The 17,655-nt window shown below is 37.3% G+C and overlaps 1 protein-coding gene across 4 annotated transcripts in view; it reads right to left on the minus strand.

The window, feature by feature from the left end:
• Positions 1 to 17,655, minus strand: part of LOC138060845 (endoplasmic reticulum aminopeptidase 2-like) — a 34,401-nt gene that overhangs the window by 10,035 nt on the left and 6,711 nt on the right. For all 4 annotated transcript variants that reach the window (XM_068928463.1, XM_068928464.1, XM_068928462.1 and 1 more), the window contains exons 5-20: positions 16,810 to 16,948; positions 15,878 to 16,012; positions 14,532 to 14,652; positions 13,513 to 13,667; positions 12,053 to 12,166; positions 11,827 to 11,958; positions 10,509 to 10,640; positions 8,435 to 8,503; positions 7,091 to 7,269; positions 6,915 to 6,994; positions 5,263 to 5,446; positions 4,671 to 4,827; positions 4,195 to 4,379; positions 2,484 to 2,648; positions 1,692 to 1,832; positions 526 to 607 (exon numbers count right to left, since the gene is read on the minus strand). In XM_068928463.1, coding sequence (XP_068784564.1) covers positions 526 to 607; positions 1,692 to 1,832; positions 2,484 to 2,648; positions 4,195 to 4,379; positions 4,671 to 4,827; positions 5,263 to 5,446; positions 6,915 to 6,994; positions 7,091 to 7,269; positions 8,435 to 8,503; positions 10,509 to 10,640; positions 11,827 to 11,958; positions 12,053 to 12,166; positions 13,513 to 13,667; positions 14,532 to 14,652; positions 15,878 to 16,012; positions 16,810 to 16,948 — 2,170 coding nt within the window. The remainder of the gene's footprint in view (positions 1 to 525; positions 608 to 1,691; positions 1,833 to 2,483; positions 2,649 to 4,194; positions 4,380 to 4,670; positions 4,828 to 5,262; positions 5,447 to 6,914; positions 6,995 to 7,090; positions 7,270 to 8,434; positions 8,504 to 10,508; positions 10,641 to 11,826; positions 11,959 to 12,052; positions 12,167 to 13,512; positions 13,668 to 14,531; positions 14,653 to 15,877; positions 16,013 to 16,809; positions 16,949 to 17,655) is intronic.

Here is a 17,655-nt window from a genome sequence, read left to right on the forward strand (position 1 = left end):
CTCCCAAGGAGCTCATAATCCTAAATCCTTAATATACAAGAGGATACCGTCTCTGCTCAAAAAGAATTTAAAATCTAAACAGGCAAGAAAGTGGGAGAAGAGATTTAACATCCAAGTAGAGCAGGTGATATGACTGGCAAATGTCAGGTCCATTTCCCAATGCTTTTTTCAGTGCAAAGAACAAATATCATTGTGCTTGAAAATTCTAAGTGCAAATTAAAAATGAAAGAGAAATTAATGAGAGTGAACGCTGAAGGAAGAGATAAAGTGAACACGGTGATAGGCACAGACACAGACTGATACTAAGAGAAAGAAAAGAAATGATGAGGGAGACTAAGCATACAGCTAATTTGATAGGACAGTCAAATTCTAGGCTAAGCTACAGAAATTTCTCCAAATTTCAGAGGGCCCTACTTATTCCATTGGCTTGAGTCTTTGGGTGGTTTGCTAAGAGACGCCCTTCCATTTTCCTCTCGCTACACTTTCCTGACCCAAATGCTCATTTACTTTCAGATTCAGACAAACCTCTTCCAGTTCTTGTTTTGAAGAAAATTGTGATGTTGTTCCAACTATAATGATTCTAATAGAGAAGGATCCCAGGGGAAATCTGATGGAAAAAAAGAGAAATTACAGGTTATATAAGTTTATCTACATGTAAAACACTGAAAGCACTACATGTTCACACGCGCTCAACCTGGTTCATCCTTCTCCAGACTGCCATACAGGTTCTGTCTCTAGGTCACACATGCCTTGGAATATGAAAGGATAGAGTGCAGCAGTGCTTTGCACCTGAAAGCCAGATACACCCATTATCATCTGACTTTCATGGAAAACTTATTTAGAATTGTTTGCATTCTTATTGCTGGAGTTTTTAGAAGGTTAGGAAAACTACTGTCTCACTATAAGTTTATGTGACTCTAAGATCACACGCGGCCAACAGAGACTGTCGTCATTTCTGTTCCCCAGCCTTACACCCCTGCTTACTTCTTTGTGTTATTGCTAGTGAACGTGTGGCTGCACTGCAAAAATGGAAAGTTTTTTTTTTTTCTCTGTTAGTTTTCAACCTCATTATTGCCAGCATTGACACAAGATGCAGGAACATACAACTTGAGGGTGGGGAAGACAACAGTAGCCCAGTGGATCCTGAACCATCTGTTTCAGGAGTTAGTGAAAAAGTGATGTATCTTCAGCATCATGCATAAACAGAACAGGAAGGACTGTCCCTGATTTCCTGCTTCCCAAGATGCTTCCCCAAACTGTTATTGCTGCACATACCCGTGGAAGTTATTTCTCTACAACTCAGGGTTAAAGTTTCATCTCCTAATTATTTAAAGTTTTAAAACTTCACCTCTGTGCAACTGTCAGTGATGCTGAACTTGAAACAGTACTGGGGAAAAAAAAAGTAACCGACTTCTGTTAAGAAATTTTTACATGAGAAATATTTGCCAGTGCTACTTTAACAACGCCATAGTCAGCACTTGTTTCACTGTGACATAAACCTTTGAGCCATCATTAGGTGGGGACGGCGAAGTATTACCTTCCCTTTTCAGAATGGAAATCTGAGGCACAAAGGAGCAAGCTGCTTCTCCAGGCTAAGGCCTGTCATTCTTGACTCTCAGACCCTTGTCCTGATTATGTTGTTTCCAAGGTAAACACAAGTGGGGTTCTGCCCCCTCCACAGAAATACTAACTTCTCTAGTAGCCTGCTCCAATTTTTCTTTACAAAGTCCCATGCAAGTCGTTGTCCAGCTGGATTTGTGCTGACTGAATAGATAACGGAAGGCAGGTCTTGAATCTTGATTATATCTCCTTCCATTCCAAGTTCAAGCAACCTATAGCATCAAAACACATTATAAAAGCAAGAAAAGGTCAGACTGTAGAATTACATTTGGGAATACATTTAGAAACTTCAAATATCAGGCCTCTATTGTGCTCCCAGCTAAGGTACAAACATGAAGTACTTACTGATTAGTTACACGTATAGAACACATTTATATCTAACTTCTGTCTTTTTCAGCTACATACTAAGCACAGTCAGATATTTCAAGGCCTCAGTGCAGTGGTATACTGATTTTCCTTAATCTACCATCAATTATGAATCATTTCTCTGTAGCAGAATAAGCTAACGGAGACTGATTGAAGAAACTTATTCACTCCCTCCTTGTATTTCTTAAACTTTCCAATTATCATGCTGAAAGTCTGGGAGTGAAAATATAGATAAATGCAACATATATTTATGAAAGTGAAGAACTCAACTAAGGAATAACATCTGTTATTATCCTTTAAAGAGATTCCACATGTTAGAATTTTTCCTTTCATGCTCAGCAGTCAGGCTGTATTCACCCCTAAAGTGTCTCAGACAGTAACAAAGATCATGTATCCACTGGAAATAAGTTAGTGAGATTCACAAGACCCAAGCTGCAGTGCATGGAGCACCAGTACAAGCTGGAAGTAAATAATAATTCATATGGAATGGTTCCTACCTTGTTAATTTACTAACATCTTTACTGCTTGCCAGAGCGGAGTAGATCTTTCTCTGTTCAGCAGCAGATATGGACACTTTATATCTATCCAAAAGAAAATTCCAGCCAGCAGCTGTTTTTGCTCCAACGGAGTACACAGTTCCAAGGACATCAGAGGGAATGTTACTAAGCAGGAAAGAAAGAAAGTTTCATTTGGAGTTGTAATTTAGTATTTTTCATGGCTGAAAAACAGTGGAAAAAATGTTAAGTATAAGGGGGTAAATCTTCCCACAGTAATTATCTCACTGTAACGTACAGAAGTTCCCCTCATTTTTAAATTAAATATGATTGATGCTCTAGTTTTAAAGTAGTCTTGCTATTAATCTAGCATGACAAAAAGGTACTTTATAGATGCATTTCTGCCCTGAAATTTTACAATGGATGATCCTGCACCTGCAGAAATTATGTTTCTGCCCAATCTGGCACACTATTGAACTCAGTCATAATTCTCCAATACATGTAACACAAATCAAGCAGTACTAAAATGTCAACAGATGTGGGAAGCACTGCATAATACATCTCTTGATGCATATGAACCTTGCCATGTCCTGGAACAAGGTAAGAGATGTAACTAATTTGCTTTTCCTTTTGATAGATGACAGAAGTTGGTAAGGTACAGATCAGTGATGAAAGAAGATCAACAAACATCTGTCACATATGTTCAGAAATAATGGGGAAAAGAAACAAACTGCACAGAAGCAGCAAGTCCTGATCTTGCAGTGGGCCACAGATATTCCTCTTCTATGGAGTTCACTTGAAATCATCAAAAGTATGTGGATGCAACAGTCTCCTATCCCAGTGCAGCATTGTATTCTCATTCTGGGCAAGTTTTTCAGGGCACACTGCTCCTTCTATGTTTATGAAAAACTTTTCACACAACGAACCACACCAGAATCAGTTTCAGAGGTCAGGTTAAGTCTTGCTGGAACTGGAAGAAGTATAACTATCATCCACCATTTAAGAGGATGGCAGTTCCGTTTAGTAGGAACCATTGAGTAGCTTCACAGGAAAGTAGGGATCAACAAACTGTTTCATGCCATTGCTTGGAATGGTGATAAAACTCACTGCCTCCTGTTATATTTTTCCTATAGTCCGGATAATAGACCTTGTGTATTCTTTGTAGATAAGTAGTATTTCAACAAAGGATTTTCGATTGACTCAGTAAGACTCCATCTCTTAACTAGGACAATATGCAAGATGAAGAATAAGATGAGCACTTAGGTAACCGAAAGAATGAAACCGGCGGGAACAACCAGATCATGTTTATATTGTGTTGCTATAATGTAACACCTCTTCATGGGTTTTCAGCAATGGAGAAAAAGACCCAGAAATTCTAGATCTAAAAAAAAGAGCTTGTATCTGGCACCCTAGCTAAGAAACTGTGGTGTGTTAGCTCATGCAGCACAGATTCCAAAACGTTTATGTGGGCACCTCAAATGACAAGGAAAACCTCAAGGGACAGGGAACTACACTGAATAAACCGACATTTTAACACACACACTAGAATACATGGCTTTTGGATGCTGCTTCATTTCAGGTAATGAAAATACTTCCATAGATTTTACGGGAAATTGCTTTTCTTCCGAAGTCCATGTTGTAAAAATCAAATCTCAGGGTAGAGTAAAAGCAACTTGAGCAAAAAGGAACCGTAAGAAATAAATAACTTATTTACCTTATCTTTGCACCACTTTCCATCCACTTGCTGAAAAGCTCATTTGCCTTCTGGATACAGGGAAGATATTGCAGGTCACATGCGAGCTCCAGAAGATCAGAACGAAGCATTCTTTGGGAAACAGAGCCCTCATCGCTCCAGGTCTGCTTGTCAATCACTGGTTTAAAATACTGCAAAATGTACCACTGCAGAGAGAACATGGTAGTGTTCATTTATAAGTAATGACTTTTGCTGTATTAAGACTATTTAGGATTTCTAGTAGAAGTAGTAACCCAACTCAAAGAACAGCATTTCTACATTTTGTATGTACATTGTTGGACTTATTACGGACAACACATTCTCTGAAGTGCAGAGAATGTGCTCTCTGTCACTAGAAAGTATCAGTAAAAACAAATGCAGATTACATTAATGAGTAAATAAACAATCAAGTAAATGCATGTATAAAATGTTACATGGTTCAGGACTCAAATATGAACCTTCAGACTTTCTGTGACATCAGAAATATTTCTTCTCTCCATCATGCGATAGATCACTTCCAGACAGCCCAGGCCTTTCAGAAGTACTATGTTACTTGTCTCATGCTGGAGATACCGCGTTAGATCCAAGGCTCTGTCTAGCGATAGTCTGCCTGCGCTAAGAGAGAGTTTAAATAGAGTTAGTGTCTTTCTAATCACACATGGTAAGAGGGTGGGGGATGGCCTGAAGTCGTTAACGTTTATTATCTAAAGAGAAAAATATCCTGGGTGGTGTACACATGGGAGTGGAACCTCCCTGTGTACTCATCATCCTGCCCTCTACACAGATCTCATGTGGAAGAAACAAAGAAATGGACGGCTGCATCAGCAACCTGTAGATCTGGGTCTTGAATTTAAGAGAGAGATTTAGCATTCATAGTAGTTCTCAAAAACCAGAGGATGAAAAATATTGGCCAGAGAAAAGGTAACTATCCTCAAGAAAGCCTGCTTCTAGGGCCTAAGATTCTTCAGACTTTGGACACTCTGACATCATGGTCAGGATCTAGGGGGCTACAAACTTCTTGCTTTTGTTTTAAGGAAGAACCAGTAGTACCTGACCAGCTGAAAAGCATTGTGGATCAGATTTGCTCTGTCTTTGTAGCTGAAGAGGGTGTGATTCTCATTCAATAGCTTAATAATGTTGTCCCATCCGTTTCCCTCATAGTGTACTATGTAATAACCATTCATGTCCACATTGAATTTCACCCAGCTGATACCTTCCTCCAATTCTATGGTATCTAGCAGCAGGAAGAACATTTTAAAAACAATTAAACAAACATACTTAGTGGTATTTCCTAACATGCATCAGGGCATTTATACGTCAAAAAAAGTGATCTGAAATGTACAGGAAGATTGCAAGGCACTGCTTTTGAAGTCCTTTTAATTAGTAGCAATTAAACTAGTCTCTTAAAAAGACATTGATGCACACATATGCACAGAGCTGAGCTTTTTAATCTCACAGCCTTTTTTTTTAAAGTAGCCAAACAATAAAGCAAATAGCTTCATGTTGATTAAGAAAGGGAAGTAGCAGGAAATATTTTACTCACCTGGTTCATTAGCATCTTTAGCGATTCACAGAACAAATTTTGGCACAAAGAAGGGGACTTTTTTACCTTGTGCAGGCGAAGCTAATACAGTATCTCAGACTTAAGAAACACTAACTAATGTGTCTTTGGTGATGATGCAAATATGTCATTATAGCACAGGAACCACTCAGAAGCTAAACTTCCCCTTGAAATGTAGTTGTTAGGACCAGTCTTCTGAAAATGTTGCTGCACCCAAATCTTTTGTGTTGTCACACCAGGAAGTAGGGATTTGTGTTTTGGCATAGACAATAGAACATGTCCCCAGCATGGATAAACTACGGCGCAAGATGCCCTTGTTAGAACCTGGAGTTTTGACCTCCCAGTCCTGTTCACAGACTTGCAGAGCCATAGTATTAAGGATTTTGCTTACCAGCAAGGCCTCATCCTTAGGGAAAAATTTCTACACCGATAAGGACTACATGAAAAAAGTTTGACCAAGTTCTCCTAATACGGAATATAAGAATGCTCACCAATTATAGTATCATGTCTGCACTTGTGTACATGGGCATTTTTAAAGCTTTAACCCAGTTTTGAGCAGTTTAGAATTGTTTGTCTAGTGAGAAACAACTTTTGAAATGAGAAAAAAAATCTAGACTTGCATCTGTTCTAGAATGGTATCCAAGAAAGAATCGTATGGAATTTCCAAAGCAATTCACCATAATTTCCAGTTGACAATAGGGAAGGCAAAAGATTTTAAGTCTTCTATCTGTGGCAGTGCTCTATAATTCCTTGTAATGCTGGTTGTGCTGTGGCATTTCTGGCGGCTGTAGTCTAAATGAAAACTAAAAAGACTGCGTTACATGCAGTAGAACTGAGCACGGTTTTTAAACAAAGTTAATTTGCCTAACAGTGAAAAACATGCAATTTTCGTGTGACTAAATTTAGTTTAAATTTAGCCTTAAGGATTTTAAAATGAAACAAACCCAAATGAATGATCTCATTTGACCATGTCTGTTCCCATAAGAATACAAAACTTTTTTAGGTTACTCAGAACTCGTGTTACTTTCCTGGCTCAGCCACCGAATGGAAAAATCAGCTACTTTTCCCAGATTCAGTAAGCAGGAGCAATAAGAAGAGGGCAGCACATGGTAGCAGGTAACAGGATAAATTAATCTGCAACCTGAATGATTCTTCATTAAATGTCTTCCAATATTTTTGGAATGGCTTGTGATGTATGTCAAAGGAATATACCACAGGAACCTAAGAAGTAGAAAGGAACAAAATGAGAAATGTCTATAGTTTTTTAAACATTTGCAATACTTTTCACAAATGCCCTGATAAAGTCCCTGCATTTACCCAGCTTGCATCGAGGACCACTGAGGATCATCTGGGAAAATGCCCTTCAGAAAGCGTTCTTGTCTTATTTTGATTCTCTTCCCATTTTGTTCAACAATAATCAATGGAAGTCCTTTCTGCACAGTCCAGGTATCCATTATCTTGGCAACATCAAAGTGTTCACTGAAGTAATAGTCATACTGAGAACAATGCAAAACAAAACAAACTTTTTTTTTTTGCTCAGTGTTTCCTGTCTCTTTTCAGATAATGTTATCAGACAGCGTCAGCAATCAAAAAGAACACACTCATCTGCTGTAAAATTTTAGTCATTTCCACAGAATCTAAGAAAAACCCTGAAATACTTAAGTAAATATAGTGAGAGTAACACATAAAAACTGATTATCCTCTGTTACACTAGTAAGTCAGGAAAAAAAAAAACCATTAATCTGAACCCATTGCAGTAAGAAGTGAATTGGCGTCATCTTCTGCTCCACAGTTATGCGTCTCTCCTAATTAAAACAAAAGACAAAGGTGAACTACAGATTTTCTGAAAAGGCTGAGGGCCCTTCATCAGCAAAGCTCACATGTAACATTTTCAAGATAAAGTAGCACTGTCCCGCTCTGCCATACCTAACAAGATCTCTTTGAATTCATGGCATGACACACTCACTTCAGCTTTCCCCCCTGGACTTCCACTTGAGTAGCTCTACAGGTTAAATATGTGACTTTTCTTTGCTCATGCACAAAGGCAGCAATTAAATGAAATTATTTTCTTTTGCTTATAACAGTGTGTTACCATTAGCAATATAATTAAGGCAGTTTGAGGTTTCAGGAATGTACACACACACAAGTGTGTTTTTGTTCTAATTTGAGTTTTTTTCAAATGGCTGTTATGTTCCAGACTGGGACAGTACTGTGTAACCTGCGTTAAAACCTACAGTTAACCCCAACTGCCAATGTCTTTTTGTGGCTACAGTCTTATGAAGCAATGATATTTCACAGAAGAGTTCAGTGAAGTCTTAAATTAACTAGTAGACCTCATTGAGTTTTTGAAGTTTCATCCGTATTCTTATGTTCTTGGAGCTTCTTTTTTCACCTTGAACAAGTACATGCAGTTTGGTTTTTTATTCAACGTTTTCCCAACTGATATGGCAACTGGAGATAGAGATCCCATTTTCTTACAGACACAGATTCTAGAGCAGTTTTGTAATTTTATTCCACCCTGCAGTTATCATTTCAATGAAATATACAGTATGAAGGATCTGCTCAATTTATATCAATGATCATGGTTATATTAAAAAGAACTGCAACAACCTATTCTTTTTGAGAGAAATTGAATAAAATTAAAGCAATGCATGTACTCACTACATTTTGAGTAGCCTGACTTTTTCTGTAACAGTATTTACCAGAAGTAAAATCCTCTTCAGAACAAGTCTGTAAAATACAGGATCAACGAGTCATATTGAAAATATCTTCTACTATTTTCTTTACTATTTTTACTATTTTCACATTTTTAGTGCTAACCATTCTTGAGTATAAGAAACACTGCAACCTGCATGAACCCCTTAAAGTAAGTATTACTGAAAAGATGAACTATTGCCCTTCCTTATATGCCCACAGCTTATTTTCAAATCCTTCTGCTGAAACTGTCCCTGAAAAATATGAAATATTCCTTTTTCTGATCATTATCTATTATGAATAGTCATCTTCAAAAGTGTACTCTTCTACACTCAGTAGCATTCAGGCCTGTCATCATCAAATTACCATTTAACGTTGGTCCCACTCTTCTCAATCTTGCCTTCACAACTGCCTCTGCTTTTCCAATTTCTCTACTTTCTCATGAGCAATTTAAGCTTTGAGTGTTCTGACTTCTCTTTTGCAATTCCTTAGGCAGACTTTAGTTGCAGACCGAATCCAACATACTTTTTATGAATCAGGCTTCTTAATATGAGTAAGACTAACAGTACTAATAAACCAAACTTCCCAGAATTGGTTAGAACACAATTTAATCTTTGGCATAATCCTTACAGGTTTTACAGATTTTGAGGACCACAATAAGGTTTTTTTCTTCTTTTAGTTTGTTATTTTAAATATAGCCCTTGTGGAAAATAAAGCCTTGCCATACTTTGCTGTTTGCATTATATTTGCTCAGCTTTTTTTTTTTATTTGATTCTACCTAGCCATTGTCTTGATAATTATAATTAGATACATTATCAGCTACAGATATAAGCATATCTATGAAAAATCAAGTTTTAAAAATCTGAATTTACTTTAATGACATGGATGTTATTGTCTGCTATCAGAATCAAACAGTGAATAGCTCCTTCCCTTTGAATTTTGGATATACCAAATGTGACACATCGTTATTAGGTTACTTTGTCTACGAATCGAATATATTGATGGATTTCCGCTTACTGATTAGGCTATGGAAAAAAATAGGTGAAGGTGCTCACCTTTTCATGAAAACAAATAGGTTTACATTATTACATATGTAGTCCAGCAAATCTGGGCTACTTCAGTTAAGCCAGTGGAGATGTACTCAAGATGCCTCAGATACATCAGATGAGTTAAAATGAGTGTCACTGTATTAGCCTTGATTAATCCAATATGGCCCAGTGTCTTTCCGTTATCCATGGAGGACCTATATGACCTTCATTCTATCAAACTAGCTTATTATCTTAGGGTTGTTATTTGTAGCTTTTGACTTAAGACCTAGACTATACAAGCTTCCTTGTTTACACTCCATGCTTTGTGTGATGGTTTTTGTAATAAAATGATATAATAAATTCAAAACATGAACAGTACTGCAACAACCACTTGCATCAATTGCTATTTTCTCCAAAATGGGAACCATCCACTGTCTGATACACCGCAATGGTTCCCATTGAATTAGAACTTGTATTGAGATTATTACTGCCCTACTAGTCTACAGGACTGAGCTGAATCTATTTAACTCATTTTTTTGCGTTTAATGTTTCAATTCATATTGTCAGATACAAAGCAGAAAGGATCTACTTGTCGTCTCAGCTCCACACTTGCAGCCAAATCCTGCAAGGTGCTAACTTCAGTAGGAATTTGTCACAGTAAATGTGACGTTCACTTCTGGAACGCTCTCCTGTCCAATGTCCAAGCCAATCTGCTGCTCAAACTTTTAATATTTTATGTCTTTCAGAGACATGGAGTAAAATATTCAAAGTAATAGTTTACAATGACTACGTTCTGATCAGCTTTTTGTGACACAAATTGCAACAAAGATGAGAGGTGAAATCTGCTTTCAAGAACAGAATTTGTGTACCACCTATATTCTCAACACAAAACTTACACAGTATTTAAACTGCACAGGCTTTGGGCGTGCTGTCTGTTTAGAAAATGAGCTGATTCCCAAACTCATGTTTACTACTGTGAATTATATCAATTAAAATAGCAGAAGGGAACTTACATTAGCCAAGCTGTCCCAGAGGTCCTTGTTCTTTGCATTTTTGTAGCTGTGTTTCTTTAAGTAACGAATTATTCCATTCCGAAACACCTCCTCAGTCAGAAAGTTCCTTAGCATATGCAGAACACAAGCCCCCTACACACACAGATTGACCACAGTGAGATCAAGATGTAAATTCCCGTGTCTCTGAAACAGCTAGAGCTACACTGGAGGACAATGCAAAGCTACTAAAACAAACAGAGAATTTTAATAACCATTCAAATGTTGAATAAACGGGAACCGAGATCAAGGCATTATCTCATGCTCATCGTTTTTTTTCACGGAGCAAAAGCACTTATGAGGAAGCTCTGAAATTGAAGTTCTGTGTGATGAAGCTTTGTGGTTGCGAGAAGGACATCCAAGAGATACCAGACTGACTCCTGCATGGACGAACTGGTTTTAGCAATAGCTTTGCCTAATTCAAGGACTATGTGAGAATGGAAGCAGGCTAAGGAAGTAGTACAAAATTGATTAGGCAACATGAAAGTTGTAGCTATAAACCCACCTCACTGAATATAAGCAAGCATGACCATTTTTCTGTATGCAGCAGCAGATCTAAATTCAAAAGCATTTTTTACAGTCATTTTTTTCTTCATATTTACAGATATATGTCATCAGGCCAGTAAAAAATAATGTTCTTCATTAAGGTGCTACAGAAAGACTTCAGCTATGTAGCCATATAAATTCAATAAGGTACAGCACCATTTTACAACTAGCTAATTTTTTTAGTTTCCTTAATATACAGATTAAAACTATTCAGAATAATTTGTTGGTGCGTATCATAACATTATGGGTAACAAGACAAATAAATACAGACCAAATGAGAAAATCTGAAACAAGAAGATAATATTTTAGAACATCTGAAGCCAAGACTTGAAGTCTCTTCCTCCTAACAGAAGTATCTTTTCTATTTCTATTATACAGAATAAAATTAAACAATGAAAGCACTTTAATTACTTTGACTATTGTATAAGAGCATTTAATTACAATGTTTCAGAGTAAGTATGGAAATTCCACATCCACTAGCATCTTTTTTTTCCTTCAGTGACCCTGAATGGTGCTTGCTCACAGTGTGACAGTGTAAATTGTGAATGTTTAACATCTCCTGTTGGAAATTCATCATGATGTAATCTATTTTAATCTCAACCTTTTAAATAATATTTCCATGTCAAATTTCCCTTTCACTTTGTCTGTATCTAAGCCAGGGTCATTGTTGTCATTTCTAGCAGTCAAAAAAAGGCTATTAACTGAAAAAACACCCTTATATATGAAACAAACTCACCTTGTCATAAGAAACAGTATCAAACATTTCCTTAATCTGTGCTGGGTTTTCTGCTCTTGAAGATATTGGACGTGACGAGTTCATAGCATCTCTTCCCATTGCTGCAAAGCAGGTATCTAACAAATGGTCATTCTGGGAAAATTTTCAAGAGCAATATTTGCAGATTTAGTTCAAGAAAAGCATCTTTAACTACAAAATTCAACAGATTTTAATCTGTCATACTGACCACTTGCAACTCAGGATATGTAGCATCAACAGATATGAATTCCATGTATCTTGCAAACCCCTCATTGAGCCAGAGGTCATTCCACCATTCCATGGTGACTAGATTACCAAACCACTAAAACAGATCAACATACATATTCAGCAGCAGCTAAAGAATATACAAAGGATTTAAAGCAGGCTTTATTGGGTATAACAAGAGTGTGTGTGTGTGTGTGTGTGTGTGTGTGTGTGTGCACATGCAACGCACGCGTTTGTGTGCAGAACAATGATTTTCTGCTAAGAGAATAAAAAAAAATACTTCATACAACTAATATCCAAAAGATAAAATCCACTCAAGACGGAAAAACTCTTTTCCGTCAAATAAGGCAGGAAAAGCCTTGAACAAACGTGTTCAGAGCTCCTTCCTATGTAGCATATTATCATATCAATCTTAGCACTGGCTTCTCCCCCCGGCCCCAGGATAGTATCTGGAGTACAGTACAGTATTCAGAAAGTCACTAGAGGAAGACCACCTGAAATTTTCAAAAATAGAAATGGATGATACAGGGAATACCTGTGCTGGAAGACATAAAAAACTCTCAAATCGATTTGTCTTCACAAACCTCAGATCCAAAAGGACCAAAAGAACAATTTTAGCTGAGTCTACTCTAGTGAGCCTAACCTTGTGCCCAAATGGAAAAGCATTAGGCTGTTAGACTGCATCTAGAACAGGGCTGGCAAACCTGCACCATTTAACTCACCAACCTAAACCGTGCTTTTAGGGTCAGGGGGACTATCATCAGGAGTAGACTCAGAGGGTTTTGCCAGAAGTTTAGGGATACGCTTTGGGACTATTTTCAAGAAGTAGCTAGTAAGATAAGTATCTATTTTTAGGCTCATTTATACCTCTGTCTGCAATAGTTTATTTATCTGTATTAGCTATCACAGTATAGCTTATAATTATAGATCGTTATTAGCGATGATAGCTAATAGATATACTTCCAAGTAGACCAACTAGAAACTTAAAATAACACTAATTTACAAATCAATAGAAAACTCTTTTCTAGTGTCAGTGCAATTTTTGTTAAGTTGTCACTAGCCATCAAACTTCCTGAATTGTGGTATTAAGTTTCTCATTTATAGTTTGCTTCACTTGATCAGTAACTAACTCATAAGTTACAAGTACTTCATGGACAAGTTCTTCACGGATGTACATGCTTTGTGTTTTCTACTGTGATGGAAGAAGGAGCTTGAGCTGTGATCCCTAGGAGTATGCTGAGCTAATACAGGAAAAGGCTAGATTCATCTCATCACTGTTCATTATCATCCAGGAAGGAAAGATGATCTATAGTTACATAACTGCTATGACTCAATGGATGCAGAGATAAATCTTCAAAACAAAATCAGTGTTTTTGTTACCAATAATACATATAATGCCAGGTCCTGATGAATACGTATGACAAATTATCAAAACCGGACAACCTGATGAGCCAGTTCATGTCCTATCACCATGGTCACCCAAAGTTTGTCAGAAGCCGAAGATGCTTCTGGATCATACAGCAGAGAAGTCTCCCTGTAGGTAGTCAGGCCCCAGTTTTCCATAGCTCCTGACTGAAAGTCAGGGACAGCAACAAGATCTGAGGGAAAAAAAAAACAGTTACCTACTTTGATATGTAGAACTCCAGCATCATTGCTGAGTTCTAGTAAACAACCGAATAAAAACATTCCCGCCAACGTTCTGGCTCAGTGCCTCTTGAATTCAGTGTGAGTCTAATAACAGGAATGGAGCTGATTCAGGCCCACTATGGCTAGGAACTGCCATACATTCAAAACAATGAATACGTAAATAATTCTATCTTAAAAACATGCTTAGTCAACCTAGCAACTTTCGATAACCTCAAGGAACCAGCAGTCACAGAAGGAGGAGTTAACTCGTCACAGTGAACCTTCCGTCAAAAATGATGAAAGGCAAAATATCTTCCTGTGTTGTGCAGTATCTGTATATTACAAACATGCAGGAGTTTTGCCAAAAGAAGCAGCTGCTTCTCAGAGAAACTACCAGATGCAAAAGCAGATTATCTCCAACCTCTAACTACTTTTGTTTGTTAAATTCCTACTGGATTCATCAACCTGTCATAGGCCTTGAATGACAGTTTTTTTAAGAATCCCTGTGATAACTTATTGCTTAAGGATGTCATTTGCTCTCTGTCCCACTTCTAACACAGACCACACATTCACAAGACCCTCTGAAATAGAAAAAAAATCTTAAAAAAAATAGTAGGAGTAAGAGAATATTAATTATATATTTTATTTTATCACTTCCCTCATCTTTCTTCTCTGTTTTGTCTTTTTAGACTGAAAGTTTGCTGTGACTCAAAAATTGCATCTTCATACTTTTAATAATGACTTTATTCTAGATACTGCATAAATAACAAGTAGCAACACATAACCTCCTGCATTTCCTATCAGGCATAGTTATCGAACTATTTTCAACTCTTTACCTTGTTTCGGAAGTGGGTAAGAGATACCAAAATACTGCTCATAGAATTCTAGTATCTTTACAGCAACTTCCAGTGCGTAGTGGGCTTGAGTCAGCTTCTCTGGATTGGTATATACAGATACCTGTTAGATAAACAGAGTTTCAATAGCAGCTCAAACATAGCCCTGTAAAAGTTGTCGAGAAGCTTTTCGTCTCTTTTAACAAAAGGAAAAATTACATCATCTTCCTCTAGCCAGATGAAAAATGCCTCCAGAACCCACAAAGTAATGAGAACATGCCTACAAAACAAGAACATGCATGTACATTCCCACTCACATTCTCCATCTTCTGTAATGCAGACAAGCACTTATGTGACCTCCCAATAGCAGTCTGCATTTCTAACCACAAGTTTGACTCCAAATTTTTCACCAAAGAAACTGATTACTTTGGAAAGGTGTTATGCACAGATTATTAGAAGGTTTGCATTTTAAAGCCTCTTTCATCTGAGTACAAACCATGATAGACACACAGATACTAATGATGTAGTTAAATTTTAGCCTTCTGTACTGTCCAGAGAGAGAGTAACACGGAGGGAGAAATGGATAACTCATCAGTTGAACATATATGTATTTTTTGCACCAAGATCCCTCTCATCTTTTTTCAAAGTCTTGGGAATATCCCTTTTAATAATGTCATGCATCAAAAGTGAGGGTTATACTTCTTTAGATTTTTATCATGTGATCTCCTTTTCTCTCACGTTCTTGATTCTTTCCAACTCATCTTTTCCTTCGTAGCCAGGATACTCTATCCCTCTCGGGCCAAGGAGGAAGGAAATTACTTTCTTCTGCTACAGCTGAAAATATTCCTTGACAGCAGTTTACAACAGAATGTTCCGATACCAAGATACCATTTAATCTCTCAGTTGTTAATGAAACAGGCTGATGGAATTTAATAAAGAACATAGTAACTGACATCTAGCTGATTATAGTTATAAATTTACAGATTTTGTAGTCACAAAATTATGAAGCAGAGAAGACATTCTCTAACATTTATAGCAACGTTACAGTCATTTTTATGGAGCTTACTGGTTTCATCCTTTGTAAACTTCCCCCTAAACAATAGTTCCCAAATACATTCAGAGCTGTTCTTCCCATCTATTTTAAACTTAGAATTCCATAATGGGGAGACTTCTGGTTTACCTTAGTAATAATTTCTTGGCTTAAAACGACCAATATTTTGGAAACTATTATAGAACAGATACAGAAGGCTAAAGATGTTGATAGAAGTTGATATGCAGGATATGTACAATTTCACATCTGACTTGTCCTGAAAGTTTTATAAATAAATGTCAATCATCTTTAAACCTACCACAATTCCTGATGAAGTTGTACCACTGATTGATTGGAAATCACTAATTATGAATGCCACCAAATAGGTACTCATTTTTACAGTCTCTGCAAAATGATCTTCAAACAGATTGCTGCCTAGTTGCAAGGTCTTTACCTAAGAAAACAATGATACATATTATACTCAGTTTTTCTTCTAAATAAAATACCTTAAAAAAATTTTTTTCAACTTTTTACTACAGCAGCACTCAAGACACCATCAGCATGAAGACAAGAAGACAAACACAAGGTGAGCTTTGGAAGACAAGTGCTGGTACACCATTTAATTCACTCCCTTGCAATCTTTTTCTGTGGTTAAAAGCCAAATACAGACAAAATTCAACATGATTTGACAAGTTAGTTCAGCAGATCTTTATTCTGCAGGCTGTAACTGTGGAAAGTTCCTGTTATTCAAAAGAAGACCATTAGATATTTCTGCAGTACTGTGTAACTGTGTAAAGGAGAAAAAGAGATATCCTACCCCTTGCTAACAATCAATTATTCTGTAAAGTTTATATTACGCAGAGTTTAAAGCCAGAAGGGATCATTTTTGGCCTGACTACTAACACAGGTAATGAGATTATCTTTGCATACATGACTACAGATGCTGCTAAAGGTAAAAAAAAAAATTCTATCCCCAATATACTTCAGCAGAGAATTCTTCACGCTACTGAAGAATTGTTGAAGAATCTATGTGAAAAATAGTTTCAGTCATTTAGACCGAAATTAACTCTCTCTCATCCATTAGAAAGTAGTAAGTGCTTTCTAATATTCAGAATACTGGGCAGTGTAAAAGCCAGGCATAAAACAGTCCTTTGCACAATATAGTGCGGCTATATACTTCACCCTACATGGCTCAGTAAGAAGACATGCCAGGAAGTTAAAGGGGTTGAGATTAAACCCCCCAAAAATCACCTTTGGCATATTAGATATTGCGATATGCTGCTCTTCCCTCCGAATCTTTATTGTATAATTGGCTTTAAAGGATGGCTCATCAAAACACGGGAATGCCGTGCGGGCCGCAGTTGGTTCAAAATGAGTAGAAGCCAGCAACCTGGAAGAACAGAGAAAGCACGCACATTTTTTTAAGGAAGTATTTTTTGATCCACCACAGCAAGCTGATAAACCATAGCACAATCATCATCAAAATTAAAGACTATTAAAAAAGGTTGTTTGGGTAGAGGAAACCTAAACTGCTATGCAATGATGAAGCACTGCAAAGCATTTGGTAGGCACATTTCTGTCAGAATTTCCTAAAACCACCATACACAGATCCTCTGATCCTAAAGCAGTCCGGGTCATGATATTTTTATTCCTGAGCCAGTTTCAAAAATGGCTAAAGTGGTGACACACATGGAGCAATATTTTAGTCAGAGGATCTATCACTCAGCATTAGGCATCTCACTGAGTTGGGCAGCTGGCTCCCTTCATAGCTGATGGAGAGAACTGGCCTCCTCCACAGAATGATTTAAATCATGCCTTATTTAGGTACTTTGAGTCGTTCTCTTAAAACGTTTCCTCTTCCCTGACTACAGGGAGATCCCAGATTCCTCAGTTCGATGCTTCGACTTCAGCAGTATGTGTACCCAAACAGGTGTTCTTGCTGCTACTGAAGCAACTTTTGTTTAATAGAGTCACATGCAATCCGATCACATTAATGAACTTATTTCTAGTGGTAGGGCCTACGGATCAACCAAACATAGTGTCATACTGTGCTACAAACATGGAGGAGTGGGGGAGTTTATCATTCAGAAAGGCAAG

This window comes from Struthio camelus, chromosome Z, assembly GCF_040807025.1.
Source record: "Struthio camelus isolate bStrCam1 chromosome Z, bStrCam1.hap1, whole genome shotgun sequence".
NCBI classification, from domain to species: Eukaryota; Metazoa; Chordata; class Aves; order Struthioniformes; family Struthionidae; genus Struthio; species Struthio camelus.